General features: G+C 40.6%; 1 protein-coding gene across 1 annotated transcript in view; it reads right to left on the bottom strand.

The window, feature by feature from the left end:
• The window catches only part of LOC115804559 (latent-transforming growth factor beta-binding protein 2-like), a 94,074-nt gene extending 85,810 nt beyond the window's left edge, over positions 1–8,264 (bottom strand). Inside the window, exons 1-2 of the mRNA XM_030765103.1 lie at positions 7,798–8,264; positions 3,933–4,006 (exon numbers count right to left, since the gene is read on the bottom strand). Of these exons, the coding sequence (XP_030620963.1) occupies positions 3,933–4,006; positions 7,798–8,264 (541 nt within the window). The remainder of the gene's footprint in view (positions 1–3,932; positions 4,007–7,797) is intronic.
• Positions 8,265–20,266: the final 12,002 nt, after the last annotated feature.

Below are 20,266 nucleotides of genomic sequence, written 5' to 3'. Positions count from 1 at the left end.
ACTGTCCAAAACATTATGGACATACGTGGATTAGGAAGAAATCGGTTGCCAATATTAACTTGACTTTCTCTTATTCTAAAAAAGAGCCACGTGTGCACATTCATTGGCAGTGACAGATTCTGTGTGCCATGTAATATGTTGTCAAAAAAAGATGTTGAGAGCTTCTGAATGCACAAACATGGGATAATCTGTCAAGATGAGAGGACTCCTTGCAATGTGTAATCTCAAATCGCTTCATAAATGGCCAGCATCTCTCCAAAGCAGATATGGAGATCTGGTAATTATCAAACATCAACATAAGATAATCCAAAATGCCAGCCTGACCTGACCCTACCACTGTTTACAAATAAAAAAAAAAAGGTCAAGACTAAAGCCTGACTTCAGGGTTAAGACACGCAACGAGAAAATGCACAAAAATACCTAAGGCATCGAATCTATGATGGCTCACTTCAGTGAAAGGCAACAGATGAATTGGCCATCAAATGATACCCTTCAAACGATAATTGGGTCTTACAATTTCATATTAAAGCACTTCAAAAGTGGACTGTTTCCAGTGTCTGAAACCTAGTATCTAACCATATTAAAGTTGTTTATTCCAGATTTCAGAAACAAAGCAAATGTCACCTACACTGACACAATGTCAGAAAACAAATGGATAATTATGATCAATGTTTTCATGTGTGTGCTGTGCTGATTAAACAAAAACTTCGTCAGACGGAAGTTCGTGTCAGGGAATATTACCACATGAAAGCACAATAAAAGAAACTCTGAAAATGAAGGGTGGTTTTCATTCATGCGGAAAGGAAGGGTAACAGATATCCCACAGTGATGTAACCATACTGATGAACTCAAATATTGCTTGACTTTTGCATCATCTTTTGCTTCTTTTTGAAGTCTTGAAATACTGTAAATTTCAACATCAAACAACTTGAGGTTAAGACATTATCCAAAGTCTGGTTCAGTTCAGCACACACCACGGACAGGCTCCACCTTCAATATACCATAAAATAATCTCTCTCTTTCTCTCTCTCTCTCTCTCTCTCTCTCTCTCTAGTATTAGTTCCCGGTACTGTTGTTGACCCATAACTCACAGATATTGGATCCTCCCTACTGATTTAAGGCAGACCATTTTAATCACATGTCTCTCCAGTTTTTTTTTCTATATAGAATTCTGGGAGGTACACTGTACCCCCATAAGATGCTTTTAAAAATGGGCTCATTGGCCGTTTGGTCTTTCGCTTTTCCCCACCGTGACTAAGCATTTTCAAGTGTCCTCTGTTCTTCTCAACCTTAAATCCCCCTAAAATCGTCTGACTGTTAGTTTGTGCCTGTGTGTTTCTGTGTCCTTCTCTGTCTGCTCTCTGAGGGTTCAAGCACAGGTGTGGATTACCTCTCTCTCTCTCTCTCTCTCTCTCTCTCTGTATGTGTGTGTGTGTGCGTGCGCATGTGTGTGTGTGTGTGAGTGTGTGAATGAGTGTGTGTGTGTGCCTGTGTGTGTGTTTGTGTGTGTACATAAGCATGTGCGTGAGTGTTGTGATCTCTCTCTCCATGGTGGTCATAAGTACTAGTCCATCAGAGGTCAGACTGTGGCTGATGTGTTGGCGCCTGGCCAGTGCCCAGATGGTGGAATTAAGTCACACCTGGGTAAGAACTAAAACATTTAAGAGAGACCAGATGGAGATGATGGGGAGACATCCTACCAACCCACAAATGGTTCATTCAGTCATTACATTGTAATGGTTTTAATTAGAGATGAATTCCTCTTTTTCATTTTGATCCTCTTCTAAACATGACTGACTATGGTATTAATGTGTTTTTATCCGGAATTTACAAGTTACATAGAAGGCATTTAGATGGTGTAACCAGTGAGAACCACCGCAAGCCAAACAAAAGAACTGAAAGTTCTCCAAGAGTCAAAACCAGCAGGCAAATTTAAGCCTTATGTGGGTTTATGAGGCAAGATGAACACTAATACATTTCTCAATTAAAACTAATTGAGTGTGTGTGCGTGTCTGTGTGTGTGTGCGTGTGTGAGTGTGTGTGCGTGTGTGTGTGTGTGTGTGTGTGGGTGTATGTGGGAGAGACGGAGAGAGAGAGAGAGAGAGAGAGAGAGAGAGAGAGAGAGAGAGAGAAAGAGATCATATGTAAATGTGTATATCCCGGTGTGAGAAAAACTGACAATAGCAACTAATATATTCTATGCTGGGTGCAGCCCACAGGTCAGCCCAAGCTAAAAGCCTCCACTCCCTGGGTAACATGTTCAAGCAAAGCCCTGTCTGTCCTACACACCCTGAGCTTGTAAAACCTAAAGGTAAAACTCACTCTCTCTCTCTCTCTCTCTCTCTCTCTCTCTGTCTTTCCCCTGTTTTTCCTGAGCCTCTGGAATCTATCATTTTGGCTCACAGCAGCTAGCAGTTGTGAAAAATACAATTTCAGGAAATCAAGGAATCCAGTCATGAAATCTCAGTAGCCTACAACCTACAAGGCTTATATTGTCCTTTTTATGTCATTCACAGCGCTAATTACTATGACACATTACGGTTCCCAAACCAGTGTCAGTGCACTTTGTAAATATGGCTTAGGACCAGATGGCTCTTGAAAGGTCCCCAAAATGCCAAATACTAACATGGAGAGAGAGAAACTGAGCCACAGTTGTAAATTGGTAACATTCTGTTGAAATTACCCTTTTTAACAGTCTTCACCCAACATCACACCATTTTATCAGCCATTTAGCTTTTCACTACAGTGCAATTGAGGTGTCCAATATTGCAGTGGTCAAAAAAAGAACTGGTAGAGCTACACCCATAATTAGGAGCTTGTGTCAGTTTTTTTCTTCTCCTTTCAGGAGGAAAAAGTGTGTGTGCCAAATCCTGAAGGCTGGTAATTGTTGTGCTTACACTGAACAGGAAGAGAATATTCAATCTAACATGGCAATCACAACAGTAGCCATAACGACAGTCTAGAAACACACACTATGGTCCCACTACGTCAGAATAATTGCCCAGTGTAGCCACCTGAGACATTTTCCATCAGAGAAGACCATCTCTAGAAATTAATCAAGTAAATACATTTACATAAATGAGAGCAACCTTTTTTTTTGTAAGAACAGCCAACAATACGCCTGTTCTTCTATGACCTATTTTACTCAAACCTGTTGCAAATGCCTTCATGCACAATAATGTAAATGTTGACATGGATTCCTCTGGAACAAGTTCATTCAGAGGGACAGAGGCCATGAGGACTGCATTTACAGTAGAGGCTTTTGTTCAAACAGAAGATCCATACTTTTTGAACTGGTAAGTCTTCAGACTATTGGAATATGGGAATACCTCCAAGTCAAGCTGTGCCCTTGTACATGAGATAAATGAGAAATATGCATAAGCCAACCTCCATCTGTCATTTTGATAATCCCCATACTGTTACTACTCAAATACAGCCAAGAGAGTGTCAAAGAGAATGGAAATTAACCGACACAAATTAATCCTTTTTACCCAGCTCTAAATTCTTTAGATTGGCCACTCATGTGACTTTAGGACTTTTCAATAAGGGTATATAAGAAAACATGATCAAATTTGATTTAGCAGTCGAAAAAATATTCTCTTAAATGCATAAACAGTATTGAACAATAGTTTGAGTCATTTACACTTCCTCCCTTTGATTCTTACAGTAAGCCATAACAACAGTGTTGGTGTATTGATGTCAGCCTTTGCCAACTGTGAAAGATTTTTTTTTTTTTTGGTATAATTAATTTTTTTTTTTGAGGTATAATTTTCAGATTCTCCCCTGATAAACACTCCTCACCCAGCATTATTTCTGAACTTTGAGGAGATGTTTTTGGAAAACAGTGTATGGCGACAACATCTTCTGTTTTACTTAAATGAGCCAGTGAAATGATTATTATATTTACCCTGTCAGCTGAACAGTGCACTTACGTTTGATGCAGCGATTTGTCCCTGGAGCGACAGCCCATCCAGAACAACACTGTTGCCCCCCACACACATGTGGCCTGTAGCAGTTAAAGGGAAAAAAGGGGTTACAAAAACAGTTGCTCACCATAAACAACATAAACCAGTACGTTATGAACAGCGCTCCAATCACTCATAAAGGCATAATGGTCTCAGTGTTCAGAGTGCAAACTGAAACCTTAACATTTCAGTTGTGACCAAAGAATCAAACATGCTAAAGATTTTCATAGAGAGAGAGCTGTTATGGTTTCAGATTGCTTTACTGCAACAGGGGCCAGAGAAGGAACCTCACCTCTGAGAGGTATACATAATTGTATTTGATTTAATAACATTTTTCAAGCCTGTGTGTGTAACTGTATCTGTCTCTGTGGTTCTTCATGTCCCCAGCTCCCTCTCTCTCTCTCTCTCTCTCTCTCACTCACTCTGCATGGGTGTGTGTGTGTGTGTGTGTGTGTGTGTGTGTGTGTGTGTGAAAATGAACTCTGAGGTCTATCTGACGGAGAGAGGAGCACCAGTGGATATGAAAACGTACCCCTGTGCAGTGCATAAATCTCCACACAAATGAAGGGTGACAAGTTTAAAACGGTAATAACTGGATTCCTCACATAACTTTATCCGCAAGCGCCACTCTGCATAGCTCGACTGACAGTCTGTGACACATGAAAAGACACTGTGGCATTAATATAACCTAAAAACAACCTAAGTAATGTGGCATGACCTTGGCTCATACATAGCCATTTATAAAGAATTTATACCAGCCTCACAGTGTCTTATTCAGCCTGTCATAACAAATTAGAGCAATTAAACCCAATTTAAGAGTACGGATACGAATCTAAATTTCAATTATGTGATAGCTCACATCTTATAGCACAAACTGTATGTAAAATAGGATTCTTACACTTTTTCTCTAGGCTACATGTGTGGTACATGTTACACATACGACCTCATGCTTGATATCACATAAATTCATAGCACCTCAGAACATCATATTGCAAACAAATGGCAATGTCTGGATTGTTGCATTCAAGTTCATTAAAACCAAACAATAGAGGTAATTGTTTGTCAAGTATCACCATCTGTTCATCTGACATTCAAATTCCGAATAACTTAATATAGTTCATCCTGTATAGACCTATGATCCAAACTCTAGATGGGAGTGAGTTACTTTTGAATGGAAGGCAAACACAGGATAGAAAACGCCCAGGGAGTCAAATGTTAATTCTAAAGCCACATAGACAAGGCTGATAATCTCAGCGCATCATATAACTAAGCGGAAAAAGGTGGACTAGTGAGTGCCAGACAGAAGGGTGTTTGGTACACTCCACAGCGGTCTTCATCCTGACTGTTTGGATGTGCAGTGAGTGGTGTATGGCACATGGTTCAAAGTCAAATATAATAGGGATGTGGAAATACTACATGCAAAAAGAGGCCTAGGTCTAAGAGGGATGGAAAGGGAAAGAGAGAGAGAGAGGTTGGAATGAGTCAAATGAGTGGGAATTTTCAGAGGAAATGTGTCATGCAAACTCACTCACATTATTTGCCTGTATATGGTGATTCATTTGAAGTTGAAGGACCAAAGAACATATGAAAGAGAAAGTGAATTTGCCCAGATCATTTTTTTACACCTACTCATGATGCTCTCCTTTACAGGAAATTCACACTCATGGTTACAGATGCTGGTTGAAGCTTACATTTCTAAACCTGGCAACCTTTCTACTGATTGATGCTGAAAAATTCCAAGAAAAATGAGAAACCAGAGGATAACCAAATTACTGAGAAAACGATCCAAAAAAAGACCACCTGAATGAAGTATTGAATTATTGGAGATTTAGACACTTGGGGAATTCTATGACATAGAGTACAAGACAACCTGAGTATTCCATAACATTGATTCAGAACCGTGTTCTAGGCCTTTTGTCATTAGACTACTGTGACAGTTCAGGTGCCCTGGATGGGAACAGCTTATATCCACAAATAATAAACTGTCATGACATGCCGTCAGGCTAATTACTGGCCATTCAGGGCAATGATATGCAACATAATCTCTTTTCTCAGAATCATCTGCCTTTCCCATTCAATATGCAACAACTGATTCATACACTGCTTTCAAAACAGTCTACACACATACACACACACACACACACACAAACACACACACACTCACACACGCACGCACACAGGCGCACACACACACACACACACACACACACAAAACAATATTAAAAAGAATTCAAATTCAGAACAGGCCGTATATATGTATATATACGATTCCCCAAATTCATGTTAGCCTGTCCAGGCATGATACAAAAGCACACACACACACACACTTAGACAGAGAGGGACAGACAGAGACAGAAAGAGCAAGAGCAAGAGAGAGAGAGAGAGAGAGAGAGAGAGTATATTACATTTAAATAAAGAGTGTGTTTAAAAAAGACCTCATAACAATTATCAGATAAACACATTTATCCTTGTGCATGCACAATTCTTTGTCCATGTGACAGAAAAATGGGGTCATCACATGACAGTTGATTTAGTGAAAAGAACAAAGAATGGGTGGATTCATGGGGACTACTGATGGATCTGTTTGGAGTTACAAACCAAGAAAAATGATCGGATACTTTCTTTTTTTTTCACTTTTGAGAGGGCTGTCAGAGAAACAGGTGCTTCTGATCACTAAGTGAATTTACAAATGTGCCAGAGCTTTGTACAGAACCACATGGTTGTGTGCTTTGAGCATCCCCAAAAATACACACACACGTGCGCACACACACACACACTCACACAAATACACACAGGACTACAGGAGTGGCCCGTGGGCAGCTACACACAATAGCCTGTATGTGGGTCAGATGTTCCCTCTAAAGAATAGGCCCATACACTACTGTAAATATCCCATGTTGCCAGTCCTTTGACATCACCATGTTGAAAGAAAGAAAGAAAGAAAGAAAGAAAGAAAGAAAGAAAGAAAGAAAGAAAGAAAGAAATTTTCATTTGTTTATTAGAGAACAGGTGACCAAACGCCACTGAACCACAGTGAACTGAGCAAAACAAAAACAAACTATTAATAAGACTGACACAAGAGCTACAGGGGTTCACCCCTAAGTTTTCCTTAAAACAGGGAGATGCTAGAGCACTAATTTAGGGAGCAAGCACAGAAGCAGTGAAATAGCCATCACAGCAAAAAGTCATCATGAAGTTTGCAATTTCTCTACAGCACAAGAGTATGTCCTACTGACACAGTCAGTCTAAAGCCTACCCAGTGCTACGTTCCTGCACTCTTCCATGCCATGTATTTAAAGCAGTCGGGATGTCAGTATGATTTTAAAGGATTCCCAGTTGAGCTGCATAGTCCCACACTCTCTTCTGGTAAGAATGTTTACCACTGCATACTGTAGGTTGCCCCATCAATCTTTCACTATGATCCCTGAAGAGCCTGGTAGAAAAGGGGCCACCATGAAAACCAAACAACACGTTTACAAATACCAGCAGCTTGGAGAGTACTGCTGAAATGTTTTGCCAATATTGGTTTTTAGGGGGTAAGGGCTTTGCTAACATCTATATGTGACTCCTCAGACCTCCAAACCAACAGAGAAGTGTGCCTACCTTTGGCAAAATAAATGAAAAAAAATAAAGAAAATAGGTAAAAATATATATATATACATATTTATTAAATTAACCCCAAAACGCTTCCACATGCAAAACCCAGTTCGCAAACACCTACATAAGAACTGGTCTAGAACATGTGTTGAGAATAAGCAAAAACCTGGACTGCAATTATCATCAGGTGTGAGCTATATATTTACAAATAAGGTAATTGGGGGTTGTACCTTACCCAACAAGTCGCCTCGAGGCTGAGGATTTCCTCTCATGACTGGGTGTACTCTGTCTGGTGACAGTATGAGCTCTCTGAGGTGCGGATTGAGTTCTGCCCAGTTGTCGTGGTACTCTGCGAGGCTTGTTCAAGGGCACAGTGGCGCATTCGTCCTGTGGAGAAACCCTAGCTATTGCTGCAACATTTACGAGTCTGCTCTTGGCATTTTGTGGAGATTTAATCTCCGAGACAGTCTCTGAGAGTCTATTTTGTTGGAGACTATGACTTGTCAGTTTGTCAGTGGTAGACCCCATTTCCATGGTTCTCAGTGATGGACCTTTCAGTTGCGCACGCAGCTGTTCGGACGCTGCACGAGGTGCGGCAGCCTCGTGCCTGCCACCTGTGTTATCATCCTTGTGACTGTCGCACGTCTGCAACTGAGAGATGGCTAGTGCCGCTGAAAAGACCAAGATCCACACACAGGTCATAATTATAGACGAAAAAAAAGTATGTGAAACGATATGAATGGAGATTCCAAATATCTGTCTCCGAACACAGTCAACAGGACTCAAATCGCCCAAAAGTCATCTACGCTCAAGAGTTTAACTGACGCAATGACCCCAAAAAACTTTGTCCCAAAAAACTTTGTCAACGGACTCGAATCCAGTTCAGAGAGCGAGCTCTGTCTCTCATACTGTAACTCACAGGTAAACTACGCATAGAGCGGCTGAATGAAACAGAATGTCCAGACTCCTTTTCTCCTTTTAAATAACTATGCTTTCGATTAACGCATACTCAAATCCGCTGGTTTACGGAGCTGCTGGTTATTTACAATCCACGCGCAGTGTTTCATGGTTGTTGCGTTCCAGTGAACTGAGAAGTCCGGTAAGCCACGCGATTTCAAATAGGCTACTGAAGCTCTGATGCGACTCAGCGTTCAAGTACTCCGGTTTGAATCGTGCTGCCGCTTATCTGACCACCTCCTTGGATCTGAAGTCATAGGGAATTTTTGGACGGCTTGCGCTCTCGTAATCGGTAACTCCCCTTTCCCTCTTCCTCATGTCTACGTGGTTGAATGGATTCGCAGCCTGTGCAGGCTGCGCTTCACCTTGCCGTTAAATTCTGGAGAGTTACATGGCATCCTTCCAATTTCTTAAACTTCACTTTTGCGCACACATGTACAGCAAAATCATCCCGTGAACGGAGAAAATATGTTGAAATTCATTTTCATTTAGGTAGGTATCAGTAGGTATTTAGACGCCTTGCACATGTTCATTTTGACGGGGATTATCATTTGCCGGGGCTATTAAAAGACACTGCCACATTTTAAAAATTGACTTTAAAGTATTACAAGGCATAAAATGCTCTGCAGGGGCTTTGGTTTGATACTTTTGTTGCTGGTCGTTTAGCAGTAATTCATTGTGTCTATATTACTGCCCTTAAGTCTCTCTGTCTCTCTCTCGGTCTCTCTCTTTCTCTCTCTCTCTCTCTCTCTCTCTCTCTCTGTCCCTCCCTCCCTCCCTCCATCCCTCTGTGTGTGTGTGCGTGCGTGTGTATGTGTGTGTGTGTGTGTGTGTGCGTGCGCGTGTGTTAGTGCATGTGTGTGTGTTAGCGCAGCTAGTGTGTGCATTCCTTCTTAACTAAATAGAGTTCTTGGATAAAAACAGTCTTATATAATTTGTCTCATTCATTCTTTGTAGCCCATCCATGCTGTATCATCACTTTTTTCATTTTCTGTCTGGAAACAACACTTTTTCCCTTCCTCCCTGAATATCCCTCATTCCCTGAAGGTTTTAAACCATCCAAAGAGAATTGGCAAACATATCTCTCCCTCTCTCTCTGTCTGTCTCTCTCTCTCTCTCTCCCTCCCTCTCCCCTCTCCTCTCTCTCTCTCTCTAGCTATCTATCTATTTATCTATCTCTCTGCTCTCTCTCTCCCTCCCTCTCCCTCTCCCTCCCTCTCCCTCCCCCGTCCCTCTCCCCCTCTCCCCATCTCCCCTTCGCTCTCTCTCTCTCTCTCTCTCTCTCTCTCTCTCTCTCCCTCTTTCTCTCTCTCTATCTATCTATCTATCTATGTATCTCTCTGCTCTCTCTGTCTTGCTCCTCATCTCCTCCAAACCAACCAAGCCCCATTAGATACTCTCCAAAGAACACAACTGGGAAGGCTAGCACATTGAACTGGACATTTCCCCCATTCACTGGAAATTGCATAGCACTGAAAATTGTGAAACAGATATCTTACATCTTCTTGGAAAATGCCAAGTAAAGACTGATCAAGTGGTGGACTAAACTACAACTCATCTCCACAATAAATGTTAATGCAAGTCAATTCTATTAATCCATAACCACAACTGGAACTGCTGTTGGTTTTGTGGTTGTGAAAAAAAAAGATCTTAGCTCAGAGAAAAAGGACATCCAAAAAAACTGAATATTCAGTGGAAAAGCTCTAAACCTTTGTGAACTTTGCGAAGAAAAAGTACAGTCTTTTGAGGCAAAGAAGCACAAGAAAATGCCAGTTTTCACTGAGGAACTGCATGGAGTCCAGGTTACTATGAGACTGTGTGAAAGAGAGGAGGGGGTAACCATAAAGCTGAGTTACGGCACATTTGCATCTGAGCTAAAAAATTCTTCCATTATTATTTACAGTTCTGCCTATTTGCTGTATGTTAAGCTAAGCATTTCTATTTGTTAAAGTTGAAATTGTAAGATACATTTGGGTTGATTATGCCTCCATTTAAAAAATCACATGAAGAGAGCATCATCCCAGCAATACACAGTCATGACAGACAGACTATATTTCTTGAGTGAACAAACACATCAAGCAAACAATTCACATAAACATGGATGTCAGGTAAGCTTTTCTACAGAACACAAATATGTCAAGTAGGTTTTTCATTTTCTGACAATTACAGTATGTTCAATTGTCACTCTTCAGAACCTGCCCTATCACATTCCACTCTATGATTTTAAAGCCGAAAAAACATTCATGCACTTTAGCAAGTTGCACTCTGAATCATTAGCATAGCACCCCTCCTCTCGTCCACAGTAAATCTAATTAGGTAGAAGAGGCTCTGGTTGTCTTATGACTCTCCTCTCTCCTCTCATTCCAGGCCCTTGGCACTGGCTGACCCTGACATTAGGGGATCTTCCCCTGATTTTTTCTTAAATCACCATGGAAATGTATGCAGTTGTGTGGGTTACTTTTGACTATTTTTGGGATACTTTTGGTTTGTAGTGTTTAATAATTGTACTTAATGCCATTTGGCTTGATTAAGTTTTAAAAAGTTTAAAGTTTAAAAAAGCGACTTGTCTAAAGTTTATAGATATTTAGATAAAAACATTTAGGTCTTTTTTGTATTAGAATGAATTTATGTGATTTTAATTAATTAAGATAGTGTTTAGGAATTGTCACTGAACACATTGTGGCTACCTTAGTGCTTGACAGTGAGGATTTTATTAATGATATTGGTGATGACATTGCTTGAAAGAGGTTCATTTGTAATTAATTTGATTTGACACTTTGATGAAACTTCTACTAGCATTTTGTCAGGGTAGGGAAGGGATTTTTGGAACTGCCAGCTTCGTTATGAATGCACAGTGTTAATCTGCTCCAATTTGATAGAGTTTGCTGCATCTGGAATGACTCAGAGATGAATATCAGGAGGATATTGCTGGCCGCATCTGAGATCTTCACACAAAGATTCCTTATAAAAGTTCAGCATGACAACGAGGCCACTCCTCAGAAATGGCAAAACAGAAAACCAAATTAAAAAGATTCAAGTGGACAAACAGTTGAGCCACTTAGTGAAGATGAATCACAGTCACAAAAATGTATTACGCGCCACTGAGATCATTGCAATATTTAAATGAGTTAAACTGTCTACAGGGAGAGTGGTGTTATATCTAATTCAGAGTGTCCTCCTATGACGTTGTATCAAAGTTATGAGAGTATTCCACTTGGCTTGTGGATTTATCATTTGTCTTGTAATAGGTAAGAAGCTATTATATGATAGTGTTTATTTGTGTGTGTATATTCATGTCTACATATTTGAGTGTAGGTGTGTTTGAATGTGTGTGAGTCTGTGTGTGTGTGTGTGTGTGCGTGTGTGTGTGCGTGTATGGACATTTGAATGAAGTCTCTGATTTCTCCTTTGGACTGTTTTTCACTTATTGTCACACAATCCAAGCAGCTGCAGCAGTGTCCTAATGATGGATGGCATTCTGCAACCATTGAGTCATCATCATCTCAAACTCTGACAACCCTTAATCAATTTTAGAGGGGTAACAAAATCCAATGGATTGACCTGTCAGCGCCAAATCTCCCAGGAGGGCCCCATTTGCATTCATTTGCTCAGAGTTAAAATGACTGAATGCCTCTTCGCCACCAGAGAGCTAACCAAGGGGTCAGAGTTCAAGTGTACCCATTAGAAATCCAAATAGTATCGTTGCTCTGCAAATGTAGGGACCTCATTGTGACTTAGCCTCTGTAGCGCATTTGGAGGCATGGCCATGGAATCTTAAGTGCTCCATTTCAATTGACCCTTTTGAGAAATTTCTTGGTGGTGCTACACCCACAAAAACACTGCCCTTCTCTCCGCTGGGCCGGCAGGATGGTGCCCCAAGTGGCAAACAAAACCATCAAGAAAAACGAGGCCAATGTATCAGAGGGTTACTTTTATTTTCACATGTATACATGTAAGTAAACAAATAGAACAATCTAAACCACTAGACCATATTAAGGAAAGAGTATGATAGAACATAGAATTAGTTCTGCAGATCTCAAAAAACAAACAAAACTATTATAAATCCCCCTTTCTCAAAAAGAAAGACAAAAAAACCAACAAAACAATCGACAACTGAAAACCAATAATCACAATGAAAATAAAAAAAATAAAAATCTTCCAGGGCTCTTACTGCTTTCTCATCCAAAAAAAGGGGAGAGGTACAGAACATGATGTTCCAAAAAAAAAAAAAAGTCAGGATCTCTTAAATTTTCCCCAGGTGCAGGTAATCATCTTGGTTAAGGAAAACCAGTAAGAAGAGAGAGAGAGAAAAAAAGACACCACCAGAGGGAGGAACTGGGATAAACCGAGTATGTTAGACGAGAGGCAACCAAACGAAGAATAAAGTCTCCTACATTTTTGCTATTTGTCCTCAGCTGGCTTCTCCCTGCTCAGAGACAGTCATAATGCTGATATTGTTCTGGAGGGACCTGCAGCTGAGCCCTCTAAGCTGAGGTGAAAGAATACAGAACATATTTGTAAAAAAAAGTGTATTTCTGTTCTTTTTCTTCCCTTTAAGCAACAACGACTTTCATGGAGCAGACTGTGCTCTTTCTCTGTTAGGTCCATATTTTCTCTTATTGAACATGACAGCAGCACTTATGACTGAGGATATTAGAGGAGACTCTAGTTGCTGTGTGTTAACGTGTGGGAAAACTTTGAACAGACACTTGTGGAAAAGAAAGAAAACTGGAGCTATATTACATAGATAACTAATTCTGTTCCCCCCAGCCTCTGGGAAATAACCTGATTTGAGGTGAATATGATGTTCGCTGAGATACAGCTTGCATAGACTCTCTATTAAAAAAAAGATTTATTCTGATGTTAGCCTTAGTCTTAACCATACTGTGTCACTGAGATTCACACATTATCACACACTTTTGTGTGTGTGTGTGTGTGTGTGTGTGTGTGTGTGTGTGTGAGCGCGCGCACGCGTGTGTGTGTGTGTGTGTGTGCGTATGTGTGTGTGTGTGTGTGTGTGTGTGTGTGTGTGTGTGCGTGTGCATTCATATGTGTGTGTGTGTGTGTGTGTGTGTGTCTGTTCACATAATAGGTTTGGAGCAGTGCACGCCCAGCACAGAGGTACTTGTCTCTTCCCACAGTGGAGACAAAATGGAAAAATACATCAAACTATTTGAATGAACAAAGAGCTTCAGTAAGACCTCAAAGTTAAACTGGCCTCAGCATTATTGCCAATGTATTTTCTGTGTGTGTGTGTGTGTGTGTGTCATCCAACATTGGCACTGCTTACTTAAAACAATATAGTTCAGTTGACTGACTAGGTCCTCCATCAGGAGTGTGATTTGTCCGTGGTTTACAATATGACTTAATACACCAATTCATCCATCATGAAAATGTTTCAAGAATATGTCTGTATTTCCAAATGTTTATTAGTATCAGACTTTGTTTTGTGCTTAAATATCCTAAGAAAGGCTTTTTTAGAAACTTTTTAGCTTTGGTTTTCCAGTGCCTGTGAGAGCAGATGCAGCATCAGTTTTTCCCAGTTCACTCAATCAAGACCAGTATCAAGACGAACAAACGCACAGAGCTGGAAACATTCTTGAATAAAACCACTAGTTATAAACATAATACATTACACACACACACACACACACACACACACACACACACACAAACTCTGTCCTCAGGCCCGCATAAGTCTATAATCTATAACAGACAGGACTTTACAAGCATCGTATCTGGCGTCAAATCAGCCAAATGCATTTAGCCCTCCTGAGAACTTAGGAATGTATCATTTAATATCGGCTATGATTTCAGTATCTTTTCTCCATGATTCACCAGTGAGGTATGACAGGCCTCAACATGTAATTGTTTAGTACAAACCCCTCTGCTGGAGTTTAAATAATCCCTCCCTTTGTCCTTTCCGTGTGGCAGAACACCCTTTTGACCTCCTCTGAACCATGGGCTGATAGACAGGTGTTTGTTTTCTCTCTGGTGCTGAACTGACCCCCCAAGTCGAACACATATGTCATTTGGAGTTTGGGGGGTTCAGTGAGTGGTATGGCTCACTCCTGGCTGGATGGAGTGAGCTTAACACCAACGACAGCAACTGACACCGAGTCTTCATGTTAAGGAGTCTCACAGCGGAAACATAGATCAGCACCTGGACGTCCCATTTATGACAGTCTTTCTTTATAACTGATGGTGTTGGACACACTTTCAGACACGGACCCCACACCACACACACGATACATGAACACAGATTTGTCAACTCATTCTACTAGAAAGAATTCTTTATGCTTAAAGATGCCAATCCACAGTTTGGGAGGTAGGAACACCTCAGTAGACGCTCTGGTCAAGTTGAGGAGCTCTGCATGTGTGTTTGTGCGTGTGAGTGTGTTTGATTAGTCCAACGCTGGTTTTTGAGAAGGTGCCGTTTTTGAGGTGTTTCTAACCTAAATACCCCAAAGACCATACAGAGCCCACCACGGCCTAAATGTGGTCTCTCTCCAGTAGTCATGAAAAGATATATTGGTGTTGATGGCCCTTTATTGGATGAAACACTATACTGTACAGTCAGCACAACTGACATCAGTGGGAGAGAGAGAGAGAGAGAGAGAGAGAGAGAGAGAGAACACAGTAAAACAATATTTACCAACGCTTTTTTGCTGTTTGAATTTTGAAATCCAAAAAGTATATAAATGTGGAACTTGTAAGAGTTAACAGAACACAGAACAAGTTTTACATCCAGTATTAAAAAATAGTTTATGATTTGCTCTCAAAATGAAAACCAATGAGAATAATATCAACATCATTATATATTATTGTTACTATAATATTGCACATCAAACAGAAAACCTCATATTAACAAGAAATTCACTGAAGACAGGGCCATTATGTCAATGATAAATCAATCAGTGTAGTTTTGAGTGCTTTTCAGAATATGAAAAATCATCCATGTTAATGACAGTATGTCAAAAAAAAGGATGAACCTCTCCTTTACTGCTCAGTCCTAAACATAGACTTCTGCTTTCCTAATCCACAGATCTCAGCTGATTTCATTGTTATATAATATCAGACCACTTCTCCCTTTGATTTTAGCGTGCTAATAGAAGATGTTGTTCAAGTGTCAAATACACATCAAAATCCAGGGCGCCACTTAATCAACTGCTATAATCAAACCATAATTAAATCAATTAAAATCCTCTTTCATATGTCATTCTGAAATCACACAGAGTCTGTGACTGAGATGCTTGTGTATTGGTTAAGACTTTACTGAGGCTTTAATGCATCCCTGATATTAAATGTGTGTTGGATGATCTCATGGCCTTGAGAAATATAGCAAGAGCAAGCACAGATTCAAAGCTTAAGATGTTTTGAGCCACCAGTTAGATCAAGGAAAAAGAGACCCTGCCATGGGCTTGCGGCAAGTATACTTCTTCCAAAAACAAGTTTTTTTCCTCATCAGTACAATTTAGGCATTCCCTCACTCAACATCTAACACAGCTGAAATCAACACAATGGTAAACAGCCAAAGCACTTCTGTGAATAGAGAGCTACTTAGCAACACATGGGTGGACACACACGTACAACGGAAATACAAGGGCTATTCAAATGAAAACAGGAAAAACGGGACAACATTTGCAGTTTCACAATTACGATGAAATTGTCGTCATGTCACTGTATTTTTAAGGGTGCTTTCAATCAAATTAAACACTATAATCATTAGAATTCTGAACGTATCTTTAAGTCATCCTTGAGGCTTGCTGTGTTTACAGGAAGACAGCTGTTTAATATATCTTTGACATGAAAAAAAAAATACGTTTTTAAAAAATAAGTTGTGACATTTATGTCTTTAGTGTGCAGAGATGTAGCGTAGGTAGCCGTTTTTGTTCGACTTCTGTCAGTGGACCTTGGTTGGAACATTTTTTTTTTTTCCCTCCTGGTATAAAGTTGTGAAGATCTGACCAATGATGGATGGGGGTGTGTAACACAATCTGCGAAGGGCTTCTTCCCCATACATGGCCCATCTCTCCGTCTCTCATCTGACCTGGTCGTCTGTCCCGGGCTGTCTTCTGCTTCCACTTAACACCCATCCCTTCTACGCGCCTCCTCAGGAACCTCGGCCATGCCCCTGCTTCAGCATGGCTCCAAGAATACGTTCTCCAACAGAGCATGGAAAATTAAGGTCAACCTTTTTCCACATTAGGCAGTTTACTGCCCAAGATGATGGAAATGGATATGTTCAGCATTACACGCCCAGTGGAGAAAGCGGAGGGGGGGGGGGGGGGGGGGGGGGGCTAACGGGACACAACGCCATTCACTCATAATGGACTTTAGCCATAGCTCAGCTAATGACTACTGTCAACAGTGTTTGTGAAATACCTGAAGACTGAAAATAGCAGAGCGCATGACATTCAAGAGGGACTAAGTTGGAGAGGAAACTTAAGGATACAGGTTTAGAGTTGGTACAGAAGGGACTAAGTTGGAGAGGAAACTTAAGGATACAGGTTTAGAGTTGGTACAGAAGCCTGCACACACCCGCACCAGCTGCTGCAAATTCTGTAGTAAGGCTGAGCCAGTCATTCAAGCTCAGTCTGATTCATACTGTTCCTCAAAGTTTGTTTCACAACATCCACACACGCTAACACCCACTAACGTGAACGTTCACATATTCTAACAGTCTCATGTCCTGACGGCACACATCCTAGCATTCACGAACCCTAACATTCTTGTATGTATCCGAACATTCATGAATCATTGTTGGGAAAAAGGTTCAATTTGGGGGTGATCAGGTGGAATGTGTGTCCCATACAGTTTTTAGTGAATCTTAAAATGGTGTGAGTCATTACAGCTGTGTGATGAGAGTGGCTGGATGACTTTGCGTGTTTAGAAAGACACATATGCCGGTCTTTTCTTCTCTTTTCTTTGACTGACACTGGGGCTCTGGCATGATGGGAACTGAAGATAGGAGAGAGAAATGACAATTCTAGATCAGCAGAACGGGGGGGGGGGTATATCTTCTCTGCAATGTATTGTTGTGTTACAGGAAGCACATGCTGGCACCAGTTGTTAGTGATGATCAGTATTGCTTTAGCAATGTTCATTTATGGTTCGATGATCAGTTGTAGTCCAGTAGTGCTTTGGTACAACTTAGTAGTGACTCAGTATTGATCAGTAGTGTTCAGTAGCAGCTGGATTGAATAAGACAAATAAAAATACTGGAAAGGTTACATAAGGACTTATGTTTTCAACTATTTTGTGTGCCAAGGAGATCCAAATGAAACAGATTTTGTATTTGGCGAAGAGCCCACTCTGCCAACATCTGCACGAACAGAACCATACAAGTTTACTTTTCCTGTGTCACCTAATTGCTCAGGAAATAATTTACATTTCAGCCCTGCATTTGTTGAACTTTAAAACAGAAAAATTACCCCTGTTGTTTAACAAGGCAGCATAAACATTTCTGCATGCATGCAAATGTATTTATGACCTGATGTCAGTTTAAATCATACTTATGGCCACAGGCAAGCCATTGACGCCCTTCTGTGGGCCCATACGTATCATTTAGGGTGATACTTAAGCAAACACTCACATTGCTGTGGTATTGATGGGTAAACACAAATTATAGTTCAGTCTAATTCTCTTGCCAGTGAGTGTGTGTCATAAGATGACTGGGACATCCCTGACAGTAATTGTGATCTACCGAAGCAGAAACACGTGTTTACTGATTAACCATCCAGAGAGTTTCTCTCCATTTCTCCTTCTGTTTCTGTCTCTCTGTGTCTTTATCTTACTCTCTCTCTTCTTTCCCTCTCTCTCTCTCCTCTCTCTTGCTTGCTCTTTTTGTCTCTCCCTATCCCTCTTGAAAGTCAAAGATTCATTTATGACTCTTAGTCTCTGTGTAGTAGCTCTGCATTTCTATTCATTGTTTGGCACTTAGTAGTTTAAAAATATAATTATGAGTTTTACTCACAGATAAAGACTTTTGTTTGAACAGTAGGTGATACAATCGCTGGACTAAATAAGATAAAATGGAGGTTTGGGGATTGTTAGGATATATTTGGGCAGAGAGAGAGGGTCATTTTCAGACTGTGATTGCTGGCTCTGTCAACTAGTTGATGGCTTAGATGCAAATGGCATGCAAAGTAGCCATCAGACAACACAAGAAGGAGCGCTCTTTGTCAATTTCTCTGAATGTTACCCTGGGAAACAGTTTAAATCATTCAGGACCGGAGCTGGGGAACTCTTAGGGAGTTCCTGAACAAATTGTTTATTAATTTTAGCCTTGAGGCATTTCAATGAACTGATTGCCCTGAACATTCCACAATGCATTTGCTAAAACATGTAACCAGCTTTGTTATATTTATATTACAAAAAGAAAAAAAGCTCACGAAGCTATTCCTTAATTTTTTCATACCCATGACCACTGTGGCATTAATTGTGCAGTTCATGTGTCTGTAGCCAAACTCAAACCAACCTACTCGGATAACTCTACTGAATCCTATTGTTTATTAATTTCCCTTCAGTGTCATGAACATTCATAGCCAGCCTATAGGCTGCTTTTTATCAAGTGTCCATTTGGGAACCAGACATCTTGGCTATGAAATAAACAAAGCGAATATGTCTCCCGTAAGACATTCTCCAGTTGCTTTTGTCTCAGGGAGGAATACATGTCTAATTAACTGTGAGCACCAGATCATGTGCTTCTCTGATTTGCCAATTGAGTGAATAATAAAGAATGAGTTTCTCCTATTGAGTCAAATTAATGACTAAACTCTAACCCTGGGAGGCTGTGATGAGATTCAACCTTCCCTGTTAAGCCAATTTGGCCTAAATTAAGCATGAGATATGAGTGATTTATCAAACGATTTAGCATTGTTTTGAAGGAGGAAAAAAAAGCCTGGACAGACCAAAGATTGTGTTCAATAGCTGAGTTTGATTCCAAGACCATAGTGCAATGGAAAATATCTAATAGTTTAAAATGTCCAGGACATCTGGGATTGCTCCAAGTCACAATATAACCTCCGTCATTTCACACATTAGCTATTTTCTTCAACTACTAATTCAGAGGCTTGATGTTTGGTTGAACAAGATCTAAGTGTCTTGTATAAAGCAGCCATGAATTTTCTGACGGATAATGAAAGAGGGATTTAGTCAATGCTACCTCAACCTGACATACTGACCCTAGGTCAGCTCACTATCCCATCATCTAACGTTCTCCGTAGGAAGAACTGGTCCTGGGGTCAGTTCTTAGCGGGTAGGACCATGTTTGCTGTGTTGGCTGTTACAAGGTCAGAGATCTCAATCTTTCCTTTCTCATACCTCAGACAGATGTGTGGAAAAAAGGCCCTCATCAGTTACACCTCCTTTATTGCGTCTCTTTGAACTTTCTCTTTAGTTTTTTTGTCGGTTTGCCCTCAGGCTTTGCAGCAACAGCTCTGTCAGGTGGAGTGAAGAAGTTGGAGGCACTCAGTTTCAGGGTGTACTGCCAAACTTGCCCCCAGAGCTGAAACGAAGGTCGGTTCATTGCCTGCCCTTGAACAACATCTTTCTTTGAATATCTGTTGCACTAAGTATGCCTTCATGTACACAAAGCAATAGGGATCAACTTATCAAAGGGTCATTTCATTGACACCACTTCTAAGAACATGTGGTTTGCGGTTTGGCTGATGTGTTAAAGACAGTTATTTGTACGAGAAGAAAGACTAGGTTCAGACTTTCTTTTTTCCAACAAACATCATCTG

The sequence above is a fragment of the Chanos chanos genome, chromosome 1, assembly GCF_902362185.1.
Source record: "Chanos chanos chromosome 1, fChaCha1.1, whole genome shotgun sequence".
Taxonomy (NCBI): domain Eukaryota; kingdom Metazoa; phylum Chordata; class Actinopteri; order Gonorynchiformes; family Chanidae; genus Chanos; species Chanos chanos.
The sequence above is the reverse complement of the archived record's forward strand: the minus strand, read 5'-3'. Positions and strand labels throughout refer to the sequence as shown.